Genomic DNA, 15,425 nt, shown 5'->3' with positions numbered 1-15,425 from the left:
CCAAGAGACAGAACAAGTATCCCACTGTTTAACTTTGTGCTTTATCACAAACAAATGTAGTGAAACAAGTAGTGTGGAGTATATGAAACTAGAATATAGCTCGGCAAAAATGAGCGGGCAAGTGCTACCACCCTAACCTCACATTTCAAACAAAGAAGGAGAAAAGTGCAGTCGAGGTAGCCAAACGTCGGTAAATTCCTTTGAGACAATCAAAATTAATATCATTCATGAAACGAATTAGTGGTACATGTATTATAATAATAATAATAATAATAATAATAATAAAAGGGTGTGTGTAACCATCATAGCTCCAAGAAAGAACCTAGAAACCTGGAATTTTGCACACGCATACTGAGTGGACCCTGAGGGTTTGCACCTGGGTATTATTACTGTACGTGCGCGCATGCTCGTGCACATCTTTTTTAATGAGGCAAGCTAGCGAAAAAGCCACATAGAAAAGAAGTGGCTTCTTATCTAACAACTTCTAATATAACGAAAAGCCAGTGCGTTTTGGTAACAATGCGTTCCAAAAATAGTTTTTGTCATATTGCTCAGCAACAAAAGTATAACCTAATATTGTTGTTAGTCTATGTACTGAAAGTATGAAATGAAATGTATAGACAACAAAATTGGAAAAGTTTTTTTTTTTTTTTTTTAACTTCAATCGTTTCTGAATTTAATCAATGGATACTTTAAGTTTAAAATTGGGTCGATATTTTTACTTACATGATAAAGTTTGTTTGTAATTAAGCACAAAGCCACACAATGTGCTATCTGTGCAGATATACCGCTGTGCTACCGGAGGGCTAAAGTTTATGCACTTGGGTCTAGGCAAGGTTATCTCACTCTGTCTTTACTTTAGGCTTATTTGTTAATCTCTCTAAACCATACCAACATTCACTGCACTTGTAAGGTTTCACGACGCCCCCTTGCATCCCCGTCACTAAAATCATATTGGACAGACATTAAACAAACTATTCTATCTGGATAAATACATTTTGGCTTTTATGACTCCTATTTCGAGAAATCAAGCGTGACGTGACACACATTGGCTTTTATATACTTTAGGTGTCACGATAAAACAAATAATTCTTTTACACACCTAATATAAAGGGTCCAACACAAATATTGAGTTTGAAGGGCAATGTTAACTAGGCATTTATCTTCGTACGAGAGTTTTTAACGCAGACAAGGCTACAATTTAATTTTTTATGAAAGTGTTTCGTAACACTTTAAATTATATGTTGTATAACGTCAAACCGGCGTAACATGATATATTATCGAGTATTATATTCCCTCTCAAAGTTTGAAACATGACAAAGTATACACGATTTAAAATAAATATACCAGTCATTTTTGGTGCATTAAAGAGAGGATTAACAAGATTTGAACATTGTGTTATATTATAATATTAAATAGTATTACTCGTATTTTATTATATAAATCATCTGACGTTCTTAATATATTTTCATAGTGTCTTTTTTTTTTTTAAGTTGATAACGCATGTACAGTTTTTTATAAACTTATCGATGTTATACGTTTTATGTACTAGCCAATGTATCTGAAGGGAAATGGGAAATTTTTGCTTATGATACATTATAAAATTAAAGTCTCAGCTGTGGAACTTAGCTCTTATTTATATGATTGTTTAGAATAAATATGACTGAGTTAACTCTCTTACAGAAACCCACAGTGGCTCAGCGGAAAGTCTGCAAGCTTGCGACGCTAAAAATCAGGTTTCCGTACCCCGTGGTGGGCAAAGCACAGATAGCCCATTATGTAGCTTTGCGCTTAAAAACAATCAAATTAAAATCTCGTGGAGACTTGATAAAATACTGAAACAAGTGTGAAAAGCTAGGCATAAGCTCTTATCTTGATGTACGCTCCATCAAATATTCTTCTGGTATCTGTTTCAAAGTTTAAATAAAGTCTGTCATGACTTTTTACGTATATGTAATACTTGTTTCATTTAGTTTGCGTTTATATGATGCTACTTGTTTACACTTAAATTTTATATAAATGGCATGTTTCTAACATCTTGAAACATATATATTTTGTAACAATAAAAAATTAAAGTTGAACAATTTTTGAACACTCGATGTTGCAGGTTGTTTATAACGCGTATCGTTCTTTGGATAGATATCTCTGGTATATCATACACATTGTGCTCACTGATTGTACAAAACGTGCCCACTTTACATAATGATGCCTAAAAAAACACGTATGATAAAAATAAAAAAAATGGACAGATTATAATAGAATAAAGCAGATAATCTAAGGCATCTCTTAGGGTAGAAAATTGGTGTGTTTGCCTAAAGTTTAATATTTTAGATTTCGTGGAACATTTTAGAACTTATACAAAGAAAGGGCGTACTTGAAGAAAAATTGAAATTGGTATGTTGTATTTACTGAAAGGAGACACTTAAGGGAAATGTCTACGTACTTCAAAAACAAGTGGAAATATGTACAGTGAGTTAACAGTTCTTCGGATCGACATGAAACAGGTTGAAAAAGTAGGCCAAAAGCAACACCAAAGTTAGTTTAACTTACGAGTATCTTGATGGAAGTTAACGTTCTACACAACTGCTCAAACTGGTAGTTGTAGTCGTTACATATAGCTGGAAACCACTGAGAATTGAACGCCAACTATTTATTTTGAAACTTTTTGTACGAAATCTTATTGATGAGTTGGGATTACGGTCGAAAATATCGTTAACAGCGGGAGTACCCGACTGATAAAACAATGCATTCTAATCTTTATGTAGAAACAAGTATATTTGATTAGTGTACTTATGGCCAGTTTGATTTTGCTATACGCACATAACTTATTGTAATCGAAAGCTATTTTTATCCTAAACTTATTAATATATATATATATATATATATATCCCCCCCTCCCCCAAGATTACCTGTTGGAAATAAGTTCACATAAATTTGTTAAATATAACCGTGACTCTCCTGGTATCATTTATTTTTTCCTCATTCCTAAATTTTACTCCTCTAAACTGTTGCGAAGTGCATCATAATTCAACGTACTCAACAAGCATGAGTGCTGCCCTCTATTCCATTATCTAATACAAAAAGCTAAGTTTGTGTTTTGTTCGCACCTTTCAGCCACCTGTTCCTTATATGTTTCCATATTTCTTGATCAATCGGTACCAAACTTAACACGATACAAGATGACACGAGGAAGGTCATGGGGGGGGGGGGGTTGGAACACCAAATTAATTTCATAGTGATAGAATTTTTGAAAACGGTGTCTTTTCTGCATTGGTACCTTTATGTATTTTTATTACACTTTTAATCTATATATTAAAAATAAATGTTTGTTTGCACCCTAACTCCTCCGAGCCTATTTGGCCAATGTCAACCAAAATTTGTATTCAAACATTATGTGGAATGCCCTAAGGGGTTCAAAACTGAACTTAGTCTTATTTATATATTGTAAACCTTGTCGATTAATTACACCCGGCCTATTTAGTCAATCTCAAACAATCTTGGCAGGCTGACATTTTAGATAATGTTGAATATTCTAAAAGATTCAAGGTCAAAGTATAAACGTTGTTGGATTGTTTCTCAAACAGCCATGCTTTTCTCATGGTCAATAAAATGTAGGGTGTTCAAGGGTGGAATCACCTCAAAATCTTTATTTCTTGGTAGATGGAAGACAAATTGCAAATGTTGTTTAAGAAGAAGCTTTGTTATAATTTTAAAATTGAAATAGTTTGTTCAAGTTATTACTTTGAAATGTACGATTGCTGTTAAATTTGTATTGTTTGAATTAAGTTTAACCATTCCCCATCAGTTACCGGGTATTTCAGCTTGTTTTTATTATGTTAAGAAAACAAAATAAGCACATTTTTTGTATCCTTTATTACAAACGAGTTTTTATTTCACCCGTCCAACAGACTGACACTCCAGCCAGTATATTAATATGGTAATATTCAGTTCTGGAATTGGCCAAATGTCACACTTTTTTGTTTTTGTATCTAAGTGTACTAGGTGGTTAGACATGTTGAAAAATAATGACAAAAAATTGAGCATAGATCTAGCTGCAACAACCTGAAAATTCTCAGTAAAGGTATTTCCTGAAAATCTAACTAATTATTTTGTTCTCTGAATATAAAGGATTGAGTATCTTATTAAAACAATTTTGAATGTGAAAATCAACCAATTACTTGATAACCACAGCTAGTATAAAGTCTCGGTGGAATGACATTATAAAAACTAAGTAGAGCAATGCCACCGAAAATCGATCGCTTTTTGGTGGATAAAATATGGTATGTAACATTATTTCTTTTTCTAACGGAAAATATTCATGCACACAAACCACAAATATATTCTTAGATCAAGAATTTAACATTCCGAAGACGAGAATATTTCCGTAAACTTCTTTGATATTCTTTGTGGCTACAGAGACATTGTTTCCATTATTGTATTAAAACGCTCCACAGTGGTATGTCTGCGGACTTACAACGTTAGAATCCGGGTTTCGATACCCGTGGTGGGCAGAGCACAGATAGGCCATTGTGTAGCTTTGTGGTTAATCACAAACAATTACAACTGTATTAAAACAGCATTACATGCCGAATGTGTGTCGTCGTGTGCCATCACTATAAGGGATTAGTATACTAAACTTTACACATTAAAAAGGCTACACTAACGTGACGTTTAAGCGGTTCGTTTAACTATTATACATGATGTACGGTTTTTGGGGGGTGGTTAATGAAAGTGTTCCCAAAACGCGACATCAGTTTCTTGACGACCTAATACTTAAAAACTCGGAGCCATTCTATGATGCGGCTAAAAATTGATACAAGTCGAATGTACACAAGTTGCTTCCATACATGTATGTTGAACTGTCGAGCTCATAAAATAGCTGGAGAATGAAAACAAATTAAATAAGTTTCCGTATACAACGCCTACAGATTGTTGTGTGATATGATTATTAAAACCACCAATGGGAAAACCGTCGTCCTCCTACACAAGGTGGAATATGGAAAGTCTGCAGGAAATAGTGGTGTGCTTTTGACAAGGCAACCTTACGACGAAACCATTTAAAACAGAAGCTACGTTGTAGGACTATTATAAATATGTAAGGCCATAGGTTAGGGCATGATTGGACGAGACGACATGGACTGTTATAATCTGGTGAGGCTCCGAAATCGTTTTAATATAATCCCTCAACCTTCACATGCAACCACAGTATAATGGGATTAAATTCATAGTAGAAGTTAGAATAAAATTATATCAGTCTAGTCTTGTGTTGTATTTGACCTGTTTTTGTGTTGTTGTTTTTGAATATCAAAGTTATCTACATTATGATAAATTCATAATTTAACGTTTCAATGGGTTTCTTTTCTAAACACAAATTTTAAATATGTCTATTGTATATGCGCTTATCTTAAAGAAAATCTTTCTCCTGGCATTAACGAGTTTACCCTACACTGGCCTTGTACATTGTTTAATGAGCTTATGCTAGTTTTCAAAGGAATTCCATGGAACCTTTTTAAGAATTAAATTTAAAAAAAATGAGAATGCATATATCCACAGGGCAATCTAAATCCCCATCTTGCCAGGCTAGCAGTTTTTCTAAGCCAGTGCATTTATCAGTAAGTATTCGGATATTTTTTGTAGCCAATTTGTTTTTAAAGTTTTTCAAAGGTATGTTACTTGAGAAACTGGCACTGTAGAGAAAGTTGTAGTAATACATAGGTGTTTATATATGATAGTTTATCTTATTGTGTATACTTTCATGAAGATATTCCGTAGGTATGATGACATTGTACTTGGTGCATCCTATAAAAATAAGCCATGAGCCTTGGAGTTTAGAAAGTACAAGATTCCTTAAAAATCGTGTTGATAATCGTATACACAGCAAACGCCCACTGGCGGCTCGGTGATGAGTCTGAGGGCTTATGCTAAAAATAGAGATATCCACGATGGGCAGAGTAGATAGTCCATTATGCGTAACAACAAACAAATATCGAAAATTCATGTTCGGATTATATATATATTGTCGAGTAAAAAATATTCGTCTTAGGCGCTGAAATAGATGGTTATGTTATAAAAGACCAGTTTTATTTATTGGTTCTTTGTTGTCAAGATTGACCATGCAAGTGACTAAAGTTTAACTTATTTATTTTAATTAATATTGTGTTTTATACTATTTTGTAATGAAGGCATAAAAGCTCACTGGCCAATGATATTTATGTATTTTGTGATGGAATTTAAGATATTTTAAGAGTCAGTTTATTATATCAACAAGAGTGTATAACGTAGCAATTTGTTTGTTATTACAACTGAGATTGATTTTATTTCAGACTCTCATAGAATGACATTGTTGGCTTTACTTGTCTCACTTCTCGCATTGCAGAGTGAAGGGTGTGCATTAGGAGCAGGAAGAGGTAGGTTTAAATTTCCATCATTTTAACAAGTAGTGTTTGTTATAACATTATATCAGTCAATGTATCTTATCTATAAAAGCCAGTTGTCTTTTGTTAACATTTCGTTCGCTTGTGTCGCTCAGCAACAAAACTATATTGTATAATATATATAAAATACTTTGAACGTTCTCCAGGGATAGCTTGAATTCCACTTTCTTAGATATTTATACGTTTTATACATTTCGAAGTTCTGGGTGAGTTTTAAAAACACGTTAGTGACTATTATTAGTTTGTTTGCGTTTTCGTGTAGCTTTTCAGTTTTATTACTACTTGTTTGGATAAAACATCTTTTTCTTTCTTTCTCCCAAATGTATTGCCATTACTCTTACCTAATGATGGCACTTGAAATCAATTTTTAAGTTTAAATTATGTGATAGAATTTTTATAATAAACTTTAGACTTGTTGGCTGTGGATGCTTTCTTCTTTTGATTTTTAAACCATAATTTTTAGAAAAATGCGTAAATGTACGTGTAAAATATCAACTGATTTGGAAAGTCTTCCACTTGCCAAAAGAACACTTGAGTATATTTTAGCAATTCTGGTGGGACGTTATACATCAAGATTATGTTAGCGAGGCCTTGGACTCCTAATGCCTAGAGGTGTTTGTTACTACCCCGGATGACTGGAGCTATGCGTGTATTGCCTTAGGATAATATCGTAATCTTAACGTATCCTAAATTTTAATATATATATTTAAAATGTTCAACTTCAGTCAAATATTTGGTATGCCAATTAAATAAGTTTTTACCATCATACCTATGAAAATTATTTCCAGGTAAAGATTTTCATATCCATTATAATCAAAACATATTCAATTACAGGAAAATACTTATCTAATATTTAAAAAAAAATCCAGTTCTTATTTGTGTGTGTCTATAAAGCTCATATTATGAGTCATTCTAAATGTAAATTGCGCCATTCTTATTGTTTTTTTTTTTTTTTTTTGAATCTCTGACTGTTCTACTTTCATGATTAAGGGGGAGTTTGATCAACAAAGCTCCCTGAAAGAAGGGCAGGAACTTCTAAAGGGATTTTACAAAACTTGCATTGTTTTGACAAGTCGGGTAAAAGCTACTGTTATTATAAAAGCGTTATCGTTGTGTATTACAATTAGTATGATAAATAAATATCATCTAACTGTCGCAAAGACAATGTTGTTGTAACAAATAAATTTGACTAAAAATAAGCATTTATATTCTTTATTTGCAAATATAATGACTGTAGATATGACCATTATGATATCACTCCAACATTATATTCAGTTTTGTCAATGCACAAGTATGGTAATTAATTCTCACAAACACTTGCTTCCCCTTAAATTAGTACATGTAGATTTAGTTTTACTTACCCCCCCAAACTTAAATTAGCTGATTACCTATTCTCCTTCGAGTGCATTTATAAAACTTTGAAATCTCAACCCAACAGGAATTTTTCCAGAACTTGGAGAGCTTTGTAAAAATAAAAATAAAAAAATTCAAAAACGCTGCTAGGTCTTCATTTTACAACTAAAACTCCCATAAATCCGGTTTCATCATCACTCACGAAGAATATACTTCCTTGAAGGAATTGGCTAATAACGAAATTTTGGTCGTTACCCGACCTGATAAAGGTACAGGTGTTGTTATCTTTCATAAACCGATTTACATTAGCAAAATGCAATGTATTCTCAACGAGAAAACAAAATTCAAAGCTCTTAATGTTGATTGGTTAAAGCTCACCATAAGACGTGAAGAAAAAAAAATACGAGTTTTAAGAAATATCAAACAACGCAATTACATTTCAGAAAATGCCCTTGAAGACCTTTATCTCTCAGGCTACCACCCAAGTCTCGTGTATTGGTTAATCAAAGTTGACAAAATAATATCCTCCTAAGACCTATTTTATCCAGCATCGGTTCCCAAACTTATAAAATGGCTGAATTCCTCGTTCCTATTCTAAATGCACTTGCTTCCAACGAGTTTATAATTAAATATTCCTTTTTCTTTGTACAAGAAATTTCTAAAATTAATAATGCTTATCAGTATATGCTTTCTAGTTGCGATATTGAATCTTTATTCACCAACATTGAGAAAACAATACATATAGTCTTAGGAAACTTTCCCCGAAAAAAATGAAATACACAACTTTCATCCGCCAACAGTTTGAAGAATTAATACAATTTTGCAAGGATAGTCACTATCTTCAACGGTCTGATATGTGACAAAATAGATGACATAGCAATGGCGTCACCTTTAGAATGGACTCTCGTCTCTCGCTAACATATTCCTTTGTCACTATGAGCATTCTTGGTTACACCGGCTGAATACAAACCGACTTTATATAAACAGAATGTTTATACATTTTTACCCTTTCGAAGCTTTAATCACATCAATTACCGTATATAAACACACGTGTCAACTGTTTGTCGTTGTTGTCGTTCTGATGTTTACTCTTAAACTTCAATTCTCGTCCAATGAATCTGTTATGATCGAAAATATCTCGCTAGTGAGAGAGAATCCTTCACAAAATTGGAATAAGTCTCCAAAAGTAGAGATCTCGAATATATCAGTAATAACTTAAGATATATTTTGTATGAAAAGTCAGTGATCACTATGAATATAGTAGTATTATGCTCATTGAATAATACAAATACATGAACATAGCAGTAGTGACGTAGTACAAGACTATCAAGTGTTTCTGTGGCTAGTATAATGTTAGAAGTGTTATGATTTTGGGGCCACAGGAATACCTTGAGCACTAACACTAGTGAAACAAGTTACGACTTTTTTTTTATATAGATCATACTTAGCAGTACAATACCACATCTATAGAAGTGATGCATGTACTGTATTTTCTGGCTTGTGGACTTTCCTAAGAGTAGTTAAGTGGACGTTCGAAGGATAGCAAGTTACAGTATGTGTTTGTCTCTCCCACTTCTAATTGAGTTTGTCAGGAAGAGTAGAATCGTGCAAGGTGTACAAAGCTGGTTTTTATTTAAATGCAACTAAATCACAAGCGGTTACTGAAACAAGATAAAACGAGGACAAGTGAGTGTGTTAGACTGGTGGGAGGAAGGTGTTACCTCTCTTGTGAACTCTATCTCATTAGTACAGACTGTAAATTCTCTTCCCAATGTAAGATAAACTACAAAACTGATATTTAAATTAATCTTAAGGTTAAATTAAAACTGTTTCACACTGCGAGTTAAAATTATAATAAAATTAAAGTTTCATAAAATCTCTAAAGAAAACTTAAATGAAAAATATTGATAATATCTCAGTTCAGTTAACTATATATTCAACGTCAAAAGTTAAGTTACAGATCAACTCTTAAGTTTAAAAGTTCAACAAAATCTCTTAAGAACTTACTAAGAGGAGAACCTGACCTTTAGTACAAAGAAAAAAGACAATTTAAACCAGATTGGCACAAGAAGTACTATTCTGCATGTGTAATTGTCCACTCGTGTTCCAATGCTGGGAAAAGTTAAACACCTAGCCAGTACCTGATTCGCTGATAAAGAAAGCTGTTTATTCCTGAACATCACTTGCTAAATTTCCTGCAGTATTCTCGGTTAACTTCCAATTAACGGATGAGCTCTTGGGTTTTGAAAACATTTATTATGTACTGGTTATATGTATTGTACATTTTACACGGTATTAATCAAATGTTCAATATGTTCGTGCAATTATTGTTATTGTAATACTGCACTTGGTTAGTATCACATGTTTTATTTAGTTTCATAAACACGAGCAATGACTTCTAACTTAATCTTTAAGGTTTTGGACTCTTCAAGCTGTACTAAACTGAACATGAGAGAGTAGAAGAATGCTAATTTCCTATGCTTATTGGCTTCGTCAACTGCCAGTTGTATCTAATACTGAGATCAGGGTGGTGATAGCATTAGCCATAGCTGGGACTTAGATTGCTTGTGGAATGCTCTAAGTTGTTTTACTGTTGAACTTACTGACTCTGATAAACATTCTGGTAAATTCAGAATACTGACATAATATTAGCAGCTTTGAAAATAGCTCTCAAAACGTCTTGTAGACCAGGCTATGTAAACTTAGCTATGTCGGTAACAGTGAGAGAAAACCCTTGGCATCAATCAGTTTTTGTATATCTCGAGTCACCTTTATAAACTAGGAATTTTGTAAACTTTTTTAGCTTATTTCGATGATAAAATAATTATAAAGTTAAGAGTCTTATAATGTCCAATGTGCATAAATATAATTTCATTTATATGCTTGGAAGTGTCACTTCTTTGTTAAGAACATTCAAATTATAGCTTGTGTTAATTTATGTATACGCTATAGAATGTACGACTCTTGAGAGAGCTGTAAAAAAAATGTTCTAAGCACACGCGAATATGACAAGTTATTTACTTGAACCTTGTGTAAGTAGATGGAAGTTGTTCATTTTCGTTCAGTGTTTTTGTGTAAAGCGTTTCAAGAGCTTCCTTTTTTTAAGACATGTAAAAAGTATATGCAGCATACTTTACGGTGTTGAATCTTGGTGACTGTTTTCTTCTTGTGTATGATAATTTAAATGCTTAGCGTGCTTATTGTGAACAGGGAAATTTTATGCCATGTCTAGTTTAAACGAATATTAAGGGTTAATGTTTACTCTAGGATAAACTTTTTTTGTATATATGTATGGGATACAAGTTGAAATAGTTCATTGTTGGTGTGACATTTTTCTTATTAATGATTGGTTAATCCATATGTGTTTGTTAGACTGTTACAATTGTTGGATGTGAGGTATCTCAGTGTGTCTGTTACAGTGATTAATCCGTAGAATAGTAAGTGTATTTATCACAGTGAAATATAATGCCAGAAAGGATAACAAAATGTGTTAAGTTGTTTTACATCAGACCAATAAATGTCCAAGTTTCCACTATAGATCAGACCTGAAGACATAATGTGTGTCTGTGTGTATTTATATATACAGTCGATATCACTTAATGTCATTAATTGGTCTTAAGTTTTATATAAAGTTGTACGTACATTTGTGTCGATTTAATGTGTTATATGCTGGTGTAATTGTTTTGAGGCAGTTTTACCTTAGTTAGTAGTTAATCAAAGATCAGTGCAAAGAAAATTGATCAGTTACTTGCAGTTGTTATTTTGTTAAAATGATATAACATTATCATCGTGATTTTCACTACCCTATGTTATGCATACCCCTGTAACTATTATCCACACTCGTGCTGTGGGAGAATGTGCTTAATATTGTGCTCTGCTCCATGGAGTTAGTTTTATGAACTATATTATTACCATTATTAAATTGTTGATCATTCCAAGAGTAACAAATAAGCTGTTGTTGGGTGTGTAATGTAAATGTCCTGCATCTGTGCTAAGTGTCATAATGCCCTTTGGAATTTTTCGTTTATTATACGTCCATAGGTTGGATCACAGGTTAGAATCACTGCCATTTTATCATATGTATCTCAGTCTATGAGGGGCTTCAGAAAAGGAGGGAAAGTTGTGGTAATTTAGAACCATACACGTTTGTCTCTACAGCTTGCCATGTGTTGCTTCAGTATATACAATAATATTTCTGTAAATACTGTATAATTCAGTTTTTGCTCATTGTGGGAATTGCAAGCCTCCAATTTAACATCTCTTACCCAACAGTTGGGAGACCAAAAAGGGGTGTGGGATAGCCCAGTTACATATGGTAAAAAATTTTCTAGAAGGTGGTCTTAATGTAATATTGGATTGTTTTTATTCAAGATGGTGTGAAAATTCTATAATTCTATGAATCTGATTGACTACTCTCGTTTATAAATGAAAGTGTATTTTTTTAATGAGAGGTTTTGTCTTCAGTTACAGAATAGAATGGTTATATGTGAGTTCACAGACGATTGAGTACATTTTGAATACGCAAATCAATAAGCCATTTGATAACCACAACCAGTATAAAGTAGCAGTAGAATGCTAATTATCAGAGCTACTTTTTGACACATTGAGATGCGTAGGTAGAATGATGCCATAAATGTTTGATTGCTTACAAGAAATATGACGCAAAATATTCATACATTCAGATCATAGAAATATCTTCAGATCTGGGATTTAGAATTTCTAGGATGGATATATCACTTGTACTTAATAGCATTAAAAAATACAGAAATATGGATCAACTTGGAGCGTCAGGAACAACCCATTTAGAGACCTACAAAAAAGTCGTACTTTAGTTGTGTTAAGAAAAGTGTAGCATCTTTTAACAGGTTGGAATTCAGGAATATAATTTCAGTGGCAAAAATAGTAGTGTTTTCCAGGTAACAGTGAGTAAAATAATCAAGAAGATTGTCGGTCAGGAAAAGCGACGCAAGTCACGTGTACACGAGTTGCTTCCGCAACATATCTGTTCAACTGTTGCATACCTCAAGCAGCTCAACAATGAAACGAGTATTAATGCTATTCCGTACGAAAACTTACCGGTCAAGTTGCTGAATGCAGCAACTATGGATTTCTGTGCAATCGGACTGTTGAAACTGCCACTGGGAAACAATCGTACTCGTACACCAAATGGAGTATGGAAAGCCTGCGGGGAGGAGAGGTGTAATACTGACATGACAGCTTGATTCAAAGCCCTTGTGCAATGGAAACTACGCTGCAGGACCATTGTTAACATGGATGGTCATTATGAACTGTAATGAAATGGTAAAGTTGCCTTCCCTCTGATCACTAGTTTCACATTACGGATGGCTTCACCTGAACCCATAGGACCTCTGAACCATATGTAACACAAAGTTGCCATTCAGATTCCTTATCACACTTGTTTTAAACGTTTTTCCCTTTCGTCGGTTTTCATGAAGTTCTACTCTAAACGTTTAGTTTCACTTAACCAAAATTAAGAAACTACTCCTTAGATGAGTTTTAAGTGCCTAATTTTAGGTTTGACATGGGAACAATCCTTAATCATAGTTTTGAAGTATTTTTGTGTATTTAATAACATGATGCTGTTGATGATTTTATGTTCACAGGGAAATGGTTCACTGTTATTACTTAAGGTTTTTCATATATTTTACGCTTTGTTAATAAGGATAATTGGTTAGATAAATGCTGTGATGATAGGAAATTTTTCCTAATATCTGGTATGTTATTTTACAACTCCATTCTTGTTTTAAAACTTAATCTGTTTGTTTTTAAGCATTTCTATTCATTTTACCATACAAAGTATAATACTCTTTATTAGAAATTTTGTATATATAAATTGTGTAATTTTATAGAATATACATAATTTTAACTTACGCCCACACTTAGGTTTGATCAACTTGCTAATTTTGTGTTATATATTACAGTACTCTAAAAATATAACTAACTTTTTTTTGTTAGTTTCAAAGGCACGAGTTAATCGTCCATTTTGGCAGCCTGGCTTTGACCAACTTGATACAAACCACAACCACTTCAAGACGTTTAGGTCTATCACTATTGTGCCTTTAATAGTTCGTGCAGTAAAGCAGATAAGAGTTAATCGAAGGGACTTATTTTTCTATCCATACGATCCAAACGATTCCACTGTAGGAGGAAATGCGTGTTCAAATTCTTTTGGTCAATTTGGAGTATGTCTGTCACTCAGAAAATGTTGGTCAAAAATAGGTGTGGTAAACCTAAATATTTTTAATAACAATCAGTGCGGTTGGTTAGCAGGTGAGCGTATCGTATGTTGCCCAAACTCCATCGTAACATTGGGTTTTCTGCCGTTTCTTCCGACCAAAAAGCCTCAACACAAGGTTACACCAACACCACCACAGGTTTCTACCGAGTCCTCTACAATATCGCCTATCACAACTCCAGATGTGTTAAAACCTGGATCTGATGAAGTATTCGGTATGTTATACTATATATTTTTAAATCCAAGTAAATATAAGCATAAATAAGTAACCTAGAAACGTGTTAAAAGTAGAAGCTACTCGCAAAATATTGGATTTGATATAAAATTATGTGAAATTTGTCAAAGTGTAAAAAAAAAAATTATCCTATCGACGCATTTATTCACGTGTGACCAAATTTTCATTAGCACTGCCATTAATCTATCACGTGGTGCGTCAGCCATAGCAAGAGTGAAAGATACGCAAGTGTTGTAATCAAAACAATATCGAGCTTTTGTTTACATTTTCGTTCTTACGTTTGTATTTCAATAATTGTCGTGGATAGTGCTGAAAAATATGAAGGTGAAAGCAGTTCTTGTGCAATTAATAGTTGTTCAAATAATCGCTGCAAACAGAATATATGAAAGGAATCCATGTATAAAATACACGAACAATTGCATACGGATTGTAGGTGTTTAATACCGTTTAAATTTCATTCTATTCCATCAGATTAGCCAACAAAACTTGAATGGATTAAAACTATTAACCGAAAAATATTGCCGAAGAAAGTGTGTATTTGTTCCGAGCACTTTTTAGATGGAATGCCGACGGAGATAAACCTATACCCAAAGAAAACAGTTAGCTTATGAAACTAAAGCAACACCCTGTCAGCGAAAACTGCTGAAACATACACACAATCCAAGTGTTTAAAAAGTAAATTGGCTAGCTGCAGTGGCGATCAAAATGACGAAACATATGATTTTGTGCCAAATGAATTACAGGTCGATTAATGAAAGAAGTCGTGTTATTTCTGATAGTATTTGTGATAAAAACGTTCCTTAAACATCGACCTCTTTTACACAGTATAACGAATCGGACCTTAAAGCTAACCTTCATAGTGACCATTGCTATTCACAATAGTGGAGAGACATTCAAGCAAGGTTTTCTCAGTAACTTTAACAGAGCAAAAGAGGGTTCAAACCAAACTGGAGGGAGAGACAATGTCTGCAACTGAAAATATATATAGGCGTGGCAAAGCAAGTATTCTTCACTTTGGTTGAGTGAATGTCTCACTTCAATACTCCTAATTTACAGCTGGAGATTGCAGGTCAAATAATGATTGTTCTGATTAGATTAAATTTGAACTTAATTTTTGCTTAGCCTGCAAAATTTGTAATTCTTGGAT

At 33.4% G+C, this 15,425-nt stretch overlaps 1 protein-coding gene across 7 annotated transcripts in view; it reads left to right on the top strand.

Moving 5' to 3' along the window:
• LOC106458756 (clotting factor B-like) overlaps window positions 1-15,425 on the top strand; it is a 73,357-nt gene that overhangs the window by 30,366 nt on the left and 27,566 nt on the right. For 4 of the 7 annotated variants that reach the window (XM_022385060.1, XM_013918302.2, XM_013918301.2 and 1 more), the window contains exons 2-3: window positions 6,324-6,407; window positions 13,764-14,258. In XM_022385060.1, the coding sequence (XP_022240768.1) occupies window positions 6,324-6,407; window positions 13,764-14,258 (579 nt within the window). The remainder of the gene's footprint in view (window positions 1-6,323; window positions 6,408-13,763; window positions 14,259-15,425) is intronic. The other 3 variants (XM_013918305.2, XM_022385061.1, XM_013918304.2) reach the window with 1 other exon arrangement.

The sequence above is a fragment of the Limulus polyphemus genome, unplaced genomic scaffold, assembly GCF_000517525.1.
Source record: "Limulus polyphemus unplaced genomic scaffold, Limulus_polyphemus-2.1.2 Scaffold509, whole genome shotgun sequence".
Taxonomy (NCBI): domain Eukaryota; kingdom Metazoa; phylum Arthropoda; class Merostomata; order Xiphosura; family Limulidae; genus Limulus; species Limulus polyphemus.
The sequence above is the reverse complement of the archived record's forward strand: the minus strand, read 5'-3'. Positions and strand labels throughout refer to the sequence as shown.